General features: G+C 35.8%; 2 protein-coding genes across 2 annotated transcripts; one reads left to right on the plus strand and one right to left on the minus strand.

Annotated features, from left to right (window-relative positions):
* Nucleotides 1-1,872: 1,872 nt before the first annotated feature.
* On the minus strand, nt 1,873-10,093 carry alg2 (ALG2 alpha-1,3/1,6-mannosyltransferase). The gene is given in 3 exon segments (NM_001104936.2): nt 1,873-3,334; nt 8,783-9,108; nt 9,988-10,093. Coding segments are annotated over 2 exon segments (1,209 nt in total). The 5' UTR covers nt 9,092-9,108; nt 9,988-10,093; the 3' UTR covers nt 1,873-2,434.
* On the plus strand, nt 10,087-17,741 carry sec61b (SEC61 translocon subunit beta). The gene is given in 4 exon segments (NM_001002527.3): nt 10,087-10,488; nt 11,155-11,252; nt 12,386-12,490; nt 17,383-17,741. Coding segments are annotated over 4 exon segments (294 nt in total). The 5' UTR covers nt 10,087-10,485; the 3' UTR covers nt 17,471-17,741.
* The last annotated feature ends 527 nt before the right edge of the window (nt 17,742-18,268 follow it).

Below are 18,268 nucleotides of genomic sequence, written 5' to 3' on the forward strand. Positions count from 1 at the left end.
TATCTGGTATCTATATCACAAATGTATCTAAAATCTTTCGGCGTAATCACGTATTCGCTTCATTGGCAGCTAAATTGGGAAATTGAGTGTTTTTAAATATTATAATTATAATTCATTTGTTTTGTCGAGTCTTTTATGCATGTATCCTTGTATGTATCTTTTATTTCTGTACTTTTAAATGTATAAAGTGCATTGAGATGCTACTTTTAAAGGAGCCATATAAAGTTGATTATTATTATCATCATTATTTTATACTATATATCCACAAAGAAACTCAATGAGGTTCAGTCTTTTTTTATTATATGTACAAAAAATTTACTGAAACATTCTTCAAAATAAGTAAAGATTTTTAAACATTTTGGGAAGAGGCACACTCAGATAAACAACAGGGCTCATCATTAGCAATCACTATCATCTAATCGTTTGTCATTTCTTGACAAAAGAGTGGATTAAGCTTGGAAATCTTTTTGAGCTCAGAGCCCTCTCCCCTGACAGTACACCAAAACAATTCTCTGTAACACTTTATAATAACTACACATTATGAATAATCTATTAAGCATTAGCAAATAGCGAATTCATCAGTTGTTACTCTACATTTATAGATGTTAGTAAGCAGTTTAAAACTGCAGATACACATGCTCTATTTTTGACTTATAAGCACATTTATAACATGCTTAATGGTTGTGTTTTTAAACTTTATTACAAATGAATTGCTCATTATCAGAATATGGATCATTCCATATTCATTGGAATGATCATTCAGATTGAGTTAGGAAATGATTAATAAACTATTCAAATCAACATTTATATACTTTATTGTTCAGGCATAGTTAATATGTATGTTAATAAATGCTTTATTAACTTAACTTCAAGCAGTTTTGTGACCTAAATGAGAACTATTTATGCTTTGTAAATTCCTTAAAAATAACAATTAAAGGTTCAGTATCAAATGAACAATAGATGTTTGTAGTCTTATCAAAAAATACAGTTACTAAACAGTTTAAACATCGCCGAATCACAGGAGTGTTACAATACAAATAGAATTAAATGAGATTGGATAGAACAACAACAATAAATTAATTTAACAATAAATTCTGATACAACATTTCAATGTTATTTAGCAAAGTTTAAACTGCACAGTAATATTAGTAAGTAATTGTAATAAGATTTCAAAGATTTATTTTTTATTTGATACAGTTTCATTTGATACGGTTTCATTTGACACGGTTTAATTTGTGTATCTTTAAATTATTAGAAATTATTAGTCATTTGTTTTCTTTTTTTCCTGTTAAGAATATAACTGAGCCTTTAATTGTCATTTATAATTGATTTATAAAGCATAAATAGTCCTCACTTTAGATTAGGTCACAAAACTGGTTGAAGTTGAGTTAATAAAACATTTATTATTATACAAATTAACTATTAGTATATGTCTGAATAATAAGAATTATAAATGTTAATTTCAATAGTTTATTAATAATTTACTTTCTGAATGATCTTAAAACAGCCCCAACTATTCTTAAATAACTAGTTTGTAAATAATGAAATACAAATTCTTTAATAATCTGTGGTTGCAAACTTGTGAAATGATTGGCAAAATGCCATATTCTTTTGGAGAGCCACCCCTTGAAAAAAATAAAAAAAACAAATGTGATTTTAATTAATCTCAACTGTTTGCGTTTTAAAAACAAGTCACATTTTTTGAAAAAATATTGTTTAAAACAACACAATGTCACAATTGATTCGGATTAAGTATATTTATTTTAGTGTTAAATTGGTTTATAAATATGGGAAATGCAAAAGGTCAAGACCGTTCCATCTGGTCACTCCAGTAAATCCAAAAATAAAACAAACAAAGACAAACAACACAAACAAGATGCAGCATCTCATTTATTCGGGTCTTCAGTCTCATATCAATAGCACGAGGAGATTCACAGTCAGTAACAACCTCAAACCCAATACAGCACATGACCTTCAGTGTCCTAACAAAACTTTTCTCTTTTTCTACTCCAGCAAACTTATTATGAGCATCTTTAGTTGGAGACTTTAATAACTCTTTACATCCTCCATTGTTATCACTAAACAAAAGCTGAGACGCTGGCGAACACAGCAGGGCACTGAAACTTCTCTATCGATCTCTGCCCAAGAAACTCTTTAATGGTCCTTCGGCATAAAAAAATTCGTACACATATGGTCCTCAGGCCTAGCTGTGACATGCTTGATCAATGTGGTCGGTGCACGATAATTCATTAACCTCTGGGTTGGATGAGTGCTCCACATTCTTCAAGGCTCTTATTGAACTCTTAAGCCATGTTAACTGGCACTGCTCTTTTCTTTCATTAGAGATGACATAATTTCATTAGTCCCTCCATGGCAACCGGACTGGCAGAATGTTCGGTTCGAAGCAGAATGGCCTTTATGATGTCATGATTGGTTATTGGGTAAGGCTGGCGATATGACTATAGAGCTGCTCGGTGAAGGCCTGCATTGAGAAGCGCTGCTGTACCCGCTCTCTGCCAGCCTGTCCCATTCTCTGCTTTAGTTTAGGATCTGAAACGAAATTCTGCATGGCTTCCGAAAAGCGTTCAGGTGTGGGTTCGCATAGAAATCCCGTTTCTTCATGCGCCACAGATTCCAGTGGTCCACCGGAGTTAACAGCAATAACGGGGCAGCGCAAATACATGGATTCAATAGGGACAATCCCAAAATGTTCATTGCTGGGAGTGTAGAGTACACAAGTGCTGTTATGCAGCAAAGACAGTTTCTGTTTGTCTGAAAACGAACGCAAGAAGGTGACGTGGTCCTCCAGGCCAAGAGAGGTCACGAGTGAGCGCAGTTCTTCATAGTGCTCTACATTTTCAACCACACGCTCGTCGTAACCTCCCGCCATTACAAGGTGCACACGCTCCCATTCTCCAACTGACAGTCGGTCCTTCAGGTTTGCTAATGCTTGTAATGCCAATGGCAGGTTCTTTTTGCGTTCGTAGCGGTTGATCGACAAATAAATGAAGCTCCGTCCTTCAGGGAGGAGTCCACCGAGACCCTCAACTTCATCATCGAAAGCTGATGAGTTCAGAGAGGGATAAAGGACGTCAGTGTGGATCTCGGACAGTTTGGGAAACGTCTGTTTGAAGACTTTGGCGGTGAACTGGCTGTTGACTAGAATGCGATCGGCCATGCCTGTGGTCAGTTCTTCGAACCAGTCAATTGGCCCTCGATACAGGCACTTCAGAGCAGAACGACGCTGTGTCAGTAGCTGGTCAGGGAAATGACAATAGAATAAGACTTTCTTCCTTTGACGTGCCAAACGCAAAAAAGGAATGCACGCTGAAACCTGAAAGAGTAAAATGGGCACATGAAATTAAAACTTGTAGTTGTATGAATATCTAAAATGTCCTTGTTTATGGCACTATGGAAGTTCTCTCTAATGGCCCGTTTCCACTGAGTGGTACGGTACGGTTTGGTTCAGCCGAACCAAACCGTACCATACCACTTTTTCGGCACCCTTTCGAAAGGGTCCCAAACACAAGAAAAGGGTACCAAAAGGCGGAGCTAGACACGCAGCTGAACGCTATTGGTTTACAGAGATACGACATTTGCTTACAACAAGCCAGAATGTAAACAAAGGACCCGCCATGTTTGAAATACACAGCGAGAGATTACAGCGGAATTATATATTCATACATCATCGTCCTGATAAACAGCCACACAGCCATGGAGTAGAGCAGAATCTACCCTGTGCCTTGCAGTTTTTTTACGCGTGAGCGATTTCGCTTTCTTCCTTGCGCTCGCAGTGCGTCTATATCTGAAATAACAAACTTCTTGAGCTGATGAAAAAAAAAACCTGCGCTTGATTATTGACATGCTTTGGAAACCCAATCCCGTGAGAAGCTGACAAATGCGAGAGTAACCAATTCAGAAAGAACAGGACAAACGCGAGAGTGAAGCGCGGAAAAAAGCCGGGAAAAAGGAGCATGTTATTTCTTCAGGAAATGTGAACAAACTGCCTTGTTTTAATTTTTAGCATCACCTTTTGGACTAATATGAACTGGGAATGATGGAATTACTCTCTAACAGAGTTTACATGGGCTGCTGAAGATTACAGACACCGATGAGAGGTTTTCACTGACTGTAGGCTATACATTGTGTTGTTTTGAACCTAATTAAGGACGAAATGTATGATGTGTGTAGTTTTTCTGTAGCTGGTAACATATCGGAGACTGTAAGGGAGTGTATGTGTTCATATATGTTCATTTGTTTATTTATTTTATATAATTATAGATGTTACAGTAGGCTATTTTGCACTGTCATTGATCTGCAGTTATAATAACTCCTGTTCATAGAAAAGTTGGAAATAAACATTTATACAGAAGTATTTATGTGTGTAAAGCGTCTGTTTTGTGAGAAGTGCTATTAATATGATATGTGAATGACCTGTGCAGCTTTATTGTAGACATTTCCTTGAACGAGAATGATGCGACTGAAAATTTCTGTCATACACCACGCCCACCAAAAGGGTACCCTTGGTAGTGGAAACGCAAGACTGATAAAGGTGACCCGTACCGACCCGAAGCGTACCGCACTGTACCAGTCAGTGGAAACGAGCCATAAGTGTCTCTCGATGGTTTTTCTAAAGCGTAACAGTTTGATTCTCAGGAACTCCTTGAAATGATAGAAAAAACAATGCCTTTAATGTAATCCAAGTCACATGGCGAAAACATACAGTGCATGACTCTTTCAGTTTTTTCAAAGAAAATTCAACATGTCAGGATAACCAGTTGTGGAAAGAGTACTGAAAAATCATACTTAAGTAAAAGTAATTCTTTCAGACCCCCTAGTTTGTGTTGAATCCAACAAAAAAAAAAAAAATCAACAAAAAGTCGCACATTTTGCGATCCAGCTAAATTCCTAGCTAAAAATAAGCGCAAAACAAATAATATTCTTATAAAACATCCAATTCCAAACCATATAATGAAATTATATTTATTTCAGTTTGCAATTATTTGTTCTACATGACTTGTACACTCAAAAAAATCAACTAGGTATGTATTGGATTTACAAAATAAAAATTTGTCAGATTGAAGAGAACAAATCAAGTTTACATATGTTAAATGATTAATTCATGTTATTTGAAACTGAATCAAGAAATAATCAAATGAATTTGATCAGAACATGTTGATTCAATGAGACTGAGACGCTTCAAATCGACAACTCTCACTCTGGAGAGTCACTTCGTGCATATCAGTAGGTGGCGGTAGTGCGTTTGGATGTCACCATACGAAAACAACAACAAGAAGTATCACCGCGTGTTTTCGGCACAGTTTGGGAATTGGTTTTCCCAAGAGCTTGAATGTTATGCATGTTATGTTGTTGGCTATATGTTTCCTATACATTTTATACTTTTACATTTTGAATAGGAGTACCAAAGTGAAGAAAGCTGTTTAAACTCAATTGGTAAAAAAAAGGATGTTAACGTCCTACAAGTATTGCTTGGGGATCAGTTTTCTTAAGAGCCAAGGTTATTTTGTTGGCTAAATGTTTCTTATACATTTTATATTACATATTACAATTTTGGATATTATATAAAATTTTGTATCAGAATATTAAAGAAGAAATTTGTTTAAATGTGATTGGTGCCTGCTAAAAGCTATAATAAAAGAAATATATATATATATATATATATATATATATATATATATATATATATATATATATATATATATAACATGTTTTCTGTCCTTTTTGTGTTGAATTACTTAATTTTAAATCTTGCTTCATAGTATTGTAATTTAAAAAATGTAATTTAAACAACAGAGCGAGGCAGTGGTGCAGTGGGTAGCACGTTCGCCTCACAGCAAGAAGGTTGCTGGATCGCTGGTTCGAACCTCAGCTCAGTTGGCGTTTCTGTGTGGAGTTTGTATGTTCTTTGCATGCCTTCGCGTGGGTTTCCTCCGGGTGCTCCGGTTTCCCCCACAGTCCAAAGACATGTGGTACAGGTGAATTGGGTAAGCTAAATTGTCCATAGTGTATGAATGTGTTTGTGAATGTTTCCCAGAAGGGCAAAAGGGCTGGAAGGGCATCTGCTGCGTAAAAAACTTGCTGGATAAGGTGGTGGTTCATTCTGCTGTGGCGACCCTGGATTAATAAAGGGACTAAGCTGACAAGAAGATGAATGAATGAATTTAAACAACAAAAATGTACTCAAGAGAAAATAGAAGTACTTTATAATTAATTAGTAAATTACAATACCTAAAAAAAAAAAATACTCAATTGCAGTAATTTTGAGTATTTTGTTACTTTACCCCACTGAGGATAACAGAATCTTGCATGTAAAAAAGCCCCTGAAGGCAGTGCTTAATTTGAGTGGTGTTAGACAGAATGAGTAAGACAGAATGAGCATGAGTACATGCAGATTTATTCCATGGTCTGTCTGAATACTGTGGAATCACAGAATGCACAGGCACTTTAGGACTAAATACATCGGATTAAAGCACAGAAACAATCAGGAGCACAGCTCTTTTTTTTTTTTTTTTTGATAAAACAGCTTTGCCACTGATTCTATACATTTACAAAAAGGGGAGACATCTTTATTTAGGAGTAATCAAAGTCACATCATCTGTAGTTTATTAGTATAAAGAGGCCACAGATGCAAGTAATTCACACATACAGTATCTCTCTCACTTTATTTCCGTGTCTGATTTAAAATGGGCTGTAACTAATGAACTGCTCTATCAGGCCATACAGAAACTTCTTTTAGACATTTGCCCGAGACAGTTTAGTGACATCATTGTTCTGGGAAAGCTTAAGTTAGCTGCTTTCCAATACAAAATCCATTAAGGCTAAACCAAGCATTCTCAAATAGAAAGGACTGTGAATGACTGCTCTAGTCTTCAACCGTGACAGCTTCTGTTGACATTTGAAACCTATTTAAGTTTTTGTATTTGGGACGTTTTATTAAGGAAACTGAAAAAAATATTTAAACTGAAACATATTGAATTAAAAAAAAATGTGTGTAATGAATCTTAGGATAGTCTGAGCCATGAAGGATGCATACATTTTCCAGATAACAAATGACGCATTTGAAGGCTGCGTCTGAAGAAGCCTTTGCATTATGACAGCATTTGTAGTGCAGCAGTACCACAATCAGTCTTTGATTGCGAACTTTTTAGGATGCAGTATCTGACTTGGAACAAACCTCTTGCATGGTCAATTTACTGCCACAGCATATTTTTATGTGTTTTTGATCTGGCAATTATTCATTTACATTTTAAGCTTTGTCTGAAAGGTGATACAAAACTGGTGATTTATGTCAGAGTTTTATTTTGTGGCGAGATGATTAACCAGTACTACATGTTCAATATCTAAATATAATTTTTGTTTGCCATAAACAGTTATAGAATTCGCCATGATGACTAACTCACCATCATATTAATCTTATTTATTTGCTTAGACTCATCTACATTCATGGTCTTTAAAAAAAAAAAATCAATATATAACTCATAAAAAAAACACACACATTTTGGGAAAAGAAAAAAAATCCAAACACTGCATCCAGAGCAGGGTAACAGAATAAACACGGATTAAAAAAAACTATTAGTGCCACGTACACATTGATCCAGAGATGGAACATCTTTATCTATATTTGTCCATCCCTATACAGTGATATGCCTTTGTATCCTGTGAAAACTGAGCTTTATCAAGATCCTGTTCATATCCGCACATTGTGATTTATCATTTTAAGGATTCAGTTTTATATTAATCACATCCAAAATAAAAGTTTTGACGTAAGATATGTGTGTATTATATATATATATATATATATATATATATATATATATATATATATATATATATATATATATATATATATAATACACAGTTGAAGTCAGAATTATTAGTCCCCTTTTAATTTTTTTTCTTTTTTAAATATTTCCCAAATGATGTTTAACAGAGCAAGGAAATTTTCACAGTATGTCTGATTATATTTTTTCTTCTGAAGAAAGTCTTATTTGTTTTATTTCGTCAAGAATAAAAGCAGTTATTAAATTTTTAAAAACCATTTTTGGGACAAAATTATTAGCCCCTTAAAGCTAATTTTTTTTGATAGTCTCGGATAACCATCGTTATAGAATAACTTGCCTAATTACCCTAACCTGCCTAGTTAACCCTAATAACCTAGTTAAGCCTTTAAATGTCACTGTAAGCTGTATAGAAGTGTCTTGAAAAATATCTAGTAAAATATTATTTACTGTCATCATGTCAAAGATAAAATAAATCAGTTATTAGAAATGAGTTATTAAAACTATTATACTTAGAAATGGGCTGAAACAATCTGCCCTCCATTAAACAGAAATTGGGGAAAAAAAATAAACAGGGCGCTAATAATTAAGGGGGGCTAATAATTCTGACTTCAACTGTATATATATATATATATATATATATATATATATATATATATATATATATATATATATATATATATATATATATATATATATATATATATATAAGATGATTCAACCAACATTCTTATAATATACAAGGAGCCTAATAGTTTAGGAGGACTAATAATTCTGACTTCAACTGTATGTAATACTGATTGATTCATCTTAATGTTAGTCCACTTGAGATTAGTTCAGATATTGTGTAATGATGCACCCTGTCACACACAAGTTAAAATATTGATTGCCAGAAAAGTGGCAATGGTTTATTCATTGACAAAATTCTGTCGACAGAAAGATTTCAAAATGATGCAAAAATAACTCTGATAATTAATAGTTACCTGATCGCAGAAGACAACATCAAACTCCTCTCCACTAAAGAGCACGAGATAAATAGTTAAGTAGATCATGCGCAGGTAAGCACAGAGAGCGTGGAAATAACCAAACACACTGGTGGGCAGCCAATCGCCCACACACACCACCGGCAGGTCAGGAGAGAGAGTCTCGGAGAAGCAGTGCTGCGGGTCATAATGCGCTGTCCAGATCTGAACACTACATCCACGAGAGCGCAGAGCTACAGCCGCGTCCACCACCAGACGCTCTGCACCACCTATACCCAGATCAGGGTGCAGGAACACCACCCGAACCATACTGTCCTGACAGGAACCTGCAGAGTCAAAGGGGAGTTTTCGCTGCCTCATTATTAAGCTTGGCAAATACATTGTTCAATTTTCAACTTCTTACACACACACTTGTTCTAAGAGAGAGTTCACCCAAAAAAGAGGATTTACAGACATTTACTCACTCTCGAAAAGGTGAACACTGATATTGAGATAAAAGAAGATATTGGGAAGTATGTAGCCAGACGTACTGAACCCTATTATTAAGGTGGAAGTAAAATATCTTAAAATATCTTCTTTTGTGTTCAACAACAGAAAGTAACGTAATCGGGTTGGACACAAATTTAGGGTAAAATGAGAGTAAACGACTTACAATCGGTCACACACCGACATTTGACCATTTCAATTTTACCTTAATGTAAACGAAAGAATTCCCCCAAAAAAAAGTTTTTGTCTGATTTTGCTTAATTATGAATTCAAAATTATCCCCATAATATGATTAAAAAGTCGCATACATAAACGAATGCATGGGATAATTAATCGCATCAAGTGTGTCACGTCACTGTGTTGTTACAACAGGCCAGAGCGCGCACACGCCCCTACGCGCGTTCATGCTTTCATGTCACTGGGTCACGTTCTATCACAGGCTTTATTATAGAGTTATTATACGTTATTACGTTATTAAACTTGTACAGATATATGTATAAAAAAGCTCGACTGATTATCCTGAGCAGAAATAGTCATCTTAATTCCCAATAGCATATATTAAGTTACATTAAAGTCTAGACATTGTATTTACCTTGCTACTTATTAAATACAATGTAACATCACCTCATGTTTTGTTTAAGGTTACACCGACTCAGTAAAATCCACCATATTAGCTAACGACCTTTAAAATTTTTGTTCCGAGAAAACGCTTAACTTACCTTTCACGTTCACTGACACAAACTCGTCTGTCTGTTTGAATGACTAACAAATATGGCACAAAGTTGGCGATTTAAGGAAACTGGTTTCCTGATTGAGCCAAAATGTCTGCCCAATTCGGTACACATCACCCATCGCATTTGACACGTCACTGCACTACCTAATCCCGCCTTAAGTTTTTCGCAAAATAAACTCTGAAGCCAGGCAGCATCGGGTAGTTTTGTTAATTTGTATTAGAATCGTCGGGGCACTTCTGTCAAATATAGAATCAAAGCACATCTTAAATTCGTTAAAAGGTAAAGCTCAGGTTCACGGTTTAGATCAGGCACGCTACTGGCTTCTATGTAGGTCCTTTCTTTAGCTGTCGTGGCCTTCTCAGCGAGACGTCATCACTAGGCTTTCTTTTCTAGTGGTCTGCATCGGCTGGGGTTCAGTCACAGAGTCAGTCATCTAGATTCATCCTTTTTTTGCCAGTCGTCTAAAACACAGCTTTACACACAATGGTAAGTTTCTTAATACATCCATTGATCTCTATGAGGATTTATATTTAGCGTACGACGCGTTTTTATGCGTTAGTAATATCTAAATTGTTAGCAGTCTAGCCTGTAGTGCTCTGTAACAACGTAAGTTACCGTTATTGCAATAGTGAGCCTAACATTAGTTATGTTTACTTAGCAGTTCTTCATATATGAGTTTCAAGCATTGACAAATGGGGTTTTTAATGATATAATATTTAGTCTCGTGTCACACGATTAATGTGTACTTTTTTGGGTTGGTTTGAACAACAGCTGCAATCACTGCGTTTGTTTGGCAGACGTGGCTCTTTTGGTCCTTCACACTAGCTCTGAAGTCTAAATCTGACTCTCGTTCAGCATGAATACTAGCTTACCATCAAGTGTAAATGCTACTTTGTCACTATAGTCTAGGTTTTAACATAATGTTTTATAACTTTTTCTACAGCAGTTTATGAAGACGTTTTGTAGTCCCATATGATATCTGTCTTAAATAGACAGTTGGTAATATTTGAGTTTTAATTAAATTATTAACTCCTTTATAGTATCTTCTGTAGCGTTATTAACCTTTTCTAAAAGGGTATGGCTTAAGGATGGAAGCATCATGAATCTTTTCACTGTGTGGTTTAGCAAGTTCTTTTTTTGTCTAATTTTCAGCCTGGACCCGCAGCTAGTGCAACAAATGTTGGTGCCTCCAGCCGTTCCCCCAGTAAGACGGTGGCTCCCCGCACTGCTGGTACCTCAGCCAGACAAAGGTAAAAATCCTGCAAGAACAGTTTTGCTTGGGCTAAAAATGTCCTGAAATGCTGTGAGATTTATCTTTCTCTTTATTTAGGATTAAATATAAGTTCTAAATTCTTAACCAGTGGTATACTATTAGTGAGAATCCTCATGCTGCAGATAGATTTGCAGAAAGTCATTTTACACTGCAGCTTCCTTTCCATAAAAAAAATAAATTTACAGTGGTGAGAAAACAACAGTTAAGAAAGCATTTGATAATAGCACTCCAGTCATGTTACATGATGCTTATTTCATTTATTTTTTTCTGTGGTTTGCACTTTTTAATGTATAGGAAATAATTGAACTTGGGTCACTGTGAGCACCAGAGTGCATGTGTCAACGCACTACTCCGACCATGACATTTATTTATATAGGACTTGATGCTGTAGATTCATTTAAAGCATGCAGGTTTACAGAAACATGGACACTACACACACACACAGTTTTTTTCATGTAGAACTACTCTTCAATTTTAACTGTTGAACTTATTCTTTCACATAAAAGCAATCAGGCAGTCCTTATTGGTTCAAGAATGTCACTTCCAGTTTTCTTATTTTATTACTTAATTTATAGTTACAAACTTGTTTGTAGAGCAAGTAGTTTGACTATTTACTGTGTTTTTGTTATTCATAGTCATTTCCCCCATTTTCAAGTCAATAGGAAGTTCAAAAACAATCATAGAGAAGAGCTTTGCATTGCAGAATAAGGTGAATTAGAACAATGACAACTTGTTTTTTACCCTTGATGTCTTGCCTCAGCGAATAGAACGATGTCCAAGTCAAAGAAGGCAGTGTTAACCCCTCCAAGTGAAATTTGTCTGTGCTATTTGCTTGGGCTCTTTTGAACTGCTAAAAAAAATTTTTCTTCAGCATGTTTTTGTTTTAAAGACGTCACTCCAGTTTTTGTTTGAGGTTTGTTTGAAGTATATCAGTCACATTCTGTGGTTTGATCAGCAGACCTAAAGATGTTTATTTAGTCACAATGATTAGGTTGTATACAGTTGTTTGCAGAACTGATAGTCAGGCTCTAATCAGCGTTTTCACATTCAGCTTGATTTTATTAAATTTGACACCTCTATATTGTTAAAGTTGTCTGTTGTTTCCCTCAGGAAAGCCACAAGCAGCAGTGCACGCAGCGGAGGCAGATCCACAGCTTCTGCAGGCACAGGAGGAATGTGGCGCTTTTACACTGAAGATTCACCAGGGCTTAAAGTGTGAGTATTACCATAAAGGGATTCATTCACGACTCTTTCTGGACCAAGACTGAGCAAAGTCTGAAAAAACAAAAGAAAAACACACTAAACAGCTGCTCATGTGTTCATGGTCTGTAAGATGTTGTTTTAATGTGTATTTTGCTTGCTAATATTTAAACATTACATTTATTTAAAACAGAGGTAAACATATTAATGTAAATGATTCATTTCTGTTCATGAGAGACCACAAAAAGAATGTGTTCCTGCAAACATTAAGCAGCACCTCTGATCCACAACAGCAATGTTAATATTTTTTTAAACTAAATCGTATTTGTAAATTTATTTATAATAATTAACTTTTGTCTTCTTTTTTTCACCCAATACAGTAATAAATTGCATTTTATTATTTATTAAAATAGAAAATAATAAAACAAAATTAATTGAAATTGTAATTTCACTTTTCATATTTGTCCTGTATTTTCTGACAAAATAAATGAAGCCTATATAAATGTGTATATATAAATACTTAAAAATGAAGCCTACATTTTACACCTAACTTTATTTGTAGTATAACTTTATTTTTGAAAGACATTTATTAAGCAGAAGTTTACCTATTAAATAAACTAATAAATAATGTTATTTTAGTATTACAGAGTAAATAATTCTAATTTAAACTAGTGTTTTTATAATATTTCATTTTTAAATGTCTGTAGTTTTGTAAAAAAAAAATTAATGATTTTTTTTATTACTGGCGTTATACATACATTCATTTAGTTTAAATTAGTGTTGTATTGGTAGTGACATTTTAAAAACTTTCATTTCCCACTAACAATTGAGTGCTGCTGAGTGTGTTCAACTTTCAAAGCTGTCAAGATCAGTCGATTCATCAGCGGATCAATCAATTGTCAGCTTATAAACAGACCAGCTGATCTTCACCCTTTAAAATGCTCTAGTGTCCCTGTGTCAGTGGTTACACTCTGTAAACAGCAGTGAGTTTGGTCAACTGATAACCTTCACGGCCGATCACAGTCATTTCTGTTGAGCATGTGAACAGAATGGTCAATCAGTGCCGTTTAAAAACGTGCTAAACAGTGCGTAAAGGGCACCCATGATAAAAATCATCATTCGGAAGCTGTTTGGACAGAACTGTGTGCAGGTGTAGTGTGTCCACAGCCATATTGGGGTAATGTAAAGACAATAAGTCTCTCTCTCTTTTTAAAATAATCTTTTTTTTTTTTTGTTTCCCCATAATGAGCCCCACTGCAACATGACATAGGAGTGCAGTTTTCCATAGAATAAATTAAAAGCTGCGTATTACCATGCCTCCGTAATAATGCATATAATCATATCAGGACGTGATATGATGAATAAATTGTGATATGTGAGTAAAACAGGACGTGCGCAAAGCAACTGGGATTAAAAGATCAGTTCAGCTCTCTGTGATCATCAATCATCAAGAATTAGTTTTACAAGTTTAAAACGTTTTTGGCAATTTTGCTTTCTAGATCACCACAGCCGAATGTCAGTTCAAATATTAAAGACGCTTTAATTCTGGTTTGTGGATGGTAAATCAGGTTAATTTAGTACATTAACAAAATGGATATCCATACAGCAGTGGATATTAACGTGTATCTTGTCATGTCGGTGTGGAAAAACAGTGCCAAGTTAAATGCGCGTTCTGTGTGTGTCTGTGTGTGAAATTTGTAACGACATTGCATGTGACTCATCATTTCAGAATCGCTTGAAATAATCCACATGAAATAATCATTGGGAAAGTTCTTACTGTAGTATTTCTCACAAACGTTACCTGACATCTGCTTTCTTCATATCTGTCACTGCTGTTTATCTGATGCGGCCGGAGACGGTGTCATTTTGACAGGCACATGGGAACGGTGGGCGGGGAAAACAGAAATACAGCCACAGTCAGCAAAAACAGCTACATTGTGTTTCCAAAGCAGGAAATCCAATATTCTGAAAGGTCTAATAAATAATCTGATGGGTGTTTTGAGCTGAAACTTTAGACACATTCTGGAGACACAAGACCTATCCTAAATCTTGAAAAAGGGGTAAAACGGGTGCCCTTTAAATGTTAGCTTGAAATGGACTTTTTTTTTTTTTTTTTAAATCTCAGTACTGATTGGTATCGTGACAACACTAGTTTAAGTAGAAGTTTTCTGAAAATAATAATTGTCAGACTCAACTTTGCTACAATAAAAGGATTGGATTAAGTTAGTGATATTACAAAGTCAGTTTTGTTTTCAGATTTTATTCAGTGCCTCAATAAATCAAATCATAAGTAAATCATATTGTGACATTTTATGCTTGCATACCTTATTTTTGTTACTTCATTATTGCTGGTCATAGTGATTTATATTAACAAAGTGTGGGTGTGTGGAGAACAAAATCCACCACCTGAGAAAACACGCTAAACATTTTTATAGCTTAAGTTAAGAAAAAAATAAAAAGCTGAAATACTCGATGCACAAAGAACCAACACAGACGCTCATTTTTAATTCATCCCCTCAGCTCAACAGGAAGTGACACGAAAGGGAGGGGCGGAGGCTTCTGAGAGGTTTAGCATTTATAAGGATAAACATGAAATTTTAACGACAGGAAATTGGCCTCATGGGCTCAACCTCCGTCTTTATTTGATGTCTCCCCTGCCGTTTCCCCTCCTACAGCAGTGTGCGTGTGCGCCTGTATTTTAAGCCATCTGCAGAGATGTTTTTAGTATTTTAAAGCACTGTTTTAGATTGTTAACATCTATTTAGTTTGATATATGTATGAATTAGCTCTGCGTGTGAGAATGTTATTGAGCACGTCTACTGTGGCTGAATTTACAGTCAAGAGTCTCCTCCAGTAAGAGGGTCTGTGGAGTAATGTGTGTGAAGTATTTTTCACTCTTTAGGTTTTGTGTGTGTGTGTGTGTGTCTGTCTGTGTGTTTTGAGCTTAATTAAAGTTCCGCTGGAAAAGGTCACATCAATTAAAGCCTGAGGGGTGGGCCTTCAGTCGGCATGGTTACACAGCTGCCTAGCGACTCAAGGGATGGTCAGTTCCTGCTTTAATAAAGCCCCACATTTTCCACCTAGCTCGTCAACACTGTCCTACTCGCCTATTTAGAATCCTAATTACCTCGTATTGTCACATGATCAAGGCGAGCAGTCCTGATTGGCCCACTGGGAGGAGAAAGTTATTGCAGAACTTTTTATTTAAATCCCACTTATACATTTTATGTCCCATGATGCCATGTGTGAATCATGGAAGCAACTTCAGTTAAATTGTACACAGTCCGTGAACTATAAGGCAGAAAAATGAGGCATTATTCCTAATGGAATATTAAAAGGCAACATCTTTGAGAAAACAAATTAATTTCAGTAGACCATTAAAAAAGCGAAGAATATCTGCCACAATATTACTGATTTAAATAACTGTACTGTAGGGATTACACAGAGGAAAATGATCATCTAAACCAGGGGTGTCTGAACGTGGTCCTGGAAGGCCAGTGTCCTCAACTTAATTCTCTAGTTCAATCCACATAAATTTGTAAAAACAACCAAGTTAACTTAATCCATTTGTGTTCAACCATGAAGGAATTGTGTGGAACCCATAGTTTTTTTTAGTGCACAGTGGTCCCTCGCCACAATGCGGTTCACCTTTCGCGGCCTCGCAGATTTTTATTTATTTTTGTTTTTGGCACAATTCGACATGTTGTTTTTTTTTTGTTTTGTTTTTTTTAACAGCACATTGTGTCCTGATTCTGCACATTGTGTTCTGCGCCCTGATTGGCTGTGGACTATTGTTGATAAATCTCCTTTGTGCCATGTCGGCTGTACAGTACAGAATGCATTCAGCTTGCCAAATTTACATACATTTTCGGTCGCTAGCAGTGTGTCTCTGAAGTTCTGTACTGTATGTTTGCAAGTTTTCTCCCCAACAACCCCCATAATGTTGACACAACATTTTGCATTGCTAAAGGCACCCACAGTAGCACCCAAAAGGCAGAGGAAAATGCTCACCATGGCACATAATTTGGACTTGTGGACATGCTAAAGTTGGTCATGCCCAAAGTTGGTCCATGATAATCTTTGGTTTGGCCCCAGACTTTTAAAATGTAAATACTGTCACATGACAGATAGAGGACAATGCACAAGACATTGGTGAGCAAATCAAGGCAAAGGCAGGCCCAGTTGGACTAATGTATTGAGCTCCATTGTGTTATAAATGGGATTGCATACTGCATCATCATTTGATATGTTTGAAAGTGACTTTTTATAGCAATTTTTAAATAAGCAAACAAATGACCAAATTTAATGTAATACAGTTTGGTATATTTAACTTTGGATTAAATTTTTGGCCCTTTTATAAGAAAAGGTTTGGGCCAAAGGAAAGTAGAAGTTACACAAATGTTAAAGACAGTGTCAGAGAAAACTAGATAAATGGTGCAGTGAGGGGTTTTACAGCCTTAAATGTATTTCTAGATCTATGATAATTGTAAAAATAAAGCTGACTACTTTGCGGATTTCACCTATTGCGGGCTATTTTTAGAACGTTACTCCTGAGATTAACGAAGCACTACTGTAGTAATGGTGCATTAAAATACCAATCGTAACATTTTCACGACTGCAAAGCATACCGCCTTTTTCACTACTGATAAGGATTGTCTATAGCACATTTTCAAAATAATTAGTTTTTGTTGTGTTGAATGGAATTGGTTTCTCAAACTGGAAATACAACCCATAATCTAAAAACGCTGTAGTCAAGTGCGGGAAAAAAATGAATCTTATACCCTGAATTTTTACAATTGGTTGTTGAATTTAGTGTTTTTCCTTCACTAGAGGTCCCTCGGTCTTACTGTTGTTGTGTAACGATCATAAGGAGAATTGGCAGTAATTGGATCTATTGTTTCTCGCAGTGGCCCAGTTCCAGTTTTGGTGATGAGTCTGCTGTTTATCGCATCTGTCTTCATGCTGCACATCTGGGGAAAGTACACCCGCTCCTAAGCCTGCATGACCTCCGGACTCCACCCTCAAACCTGACGCAGAATCTTAAGTCTTTGGACTTGGACCAAACTCTGACCATCAATCCCTTTGTTTCCTTTCATAACCTCCATTTCAAGGGTTTTCACCCCAGAAGAGTTTACCCAGCCACTACAAACATTTGGAAATTGGAGTAAAAAAAAAATTCAGAGCAGGACTTTTTTTGTTTTGTTTTTTGTTAAACATTTGTACAAACTAACATGTAAAATTGTACAATAAAATGTTGTAAAATGTTTGTCACCTTTTGTTTTCTTTTATCTACAGAGGGAGAAAAAATCTTAGGGTGTGATTTGCATGACAGGGTTGAATTTGCATATCTTCAGTGTGTGGCACAACAAGGGGTTGAATGCAAATGTGCATTCCAGACGTGCTGTTGGTGCACGAGCTGCAGCTTCTGCTCCACCCATCTCTAATCCTGATGTAGTGTGTTATTACCTCAATTCAGCTGAGCCTGCAGCCTTGTCACATCAACACTAAATCAAGCATGCCTTTGTGCAACCAAAGTCCACAAAATTATTTACAAAAGAGTATTTCTTTAAAAGATTAAATTGTTTATTTAATGTTTAAGATGTAGGTGAGACCACTTAAGTAAACGTATAAAATATTCTGTAGTATAGCCATGTTATCTAAAGTGTGTGATTGACATTGGTTGTGGATTAAAAGTAATAATGTTGACTATAATATTCAGATCTTCCCCAGTGATTTTCACTTGATAAGGTCTAGGATGGGTGTCCAAATGCGCTCCCTAAGGGCTGATGCCCT

The sequence above is a fragment of the Danio rerio genome, chromosome 16 (genome assembly GCF_052040795.2).
Source record: "Danio rerio strain M-AB ecotype USA chromosome 16, GRCz13ab, whole genome shotgun sequence".
Lineage (NCBI taxonomy): Eukaryota > Metazoa > Chordata > Actinopteri > Cypriniformes > Danionidae > Danio > Danio rerio.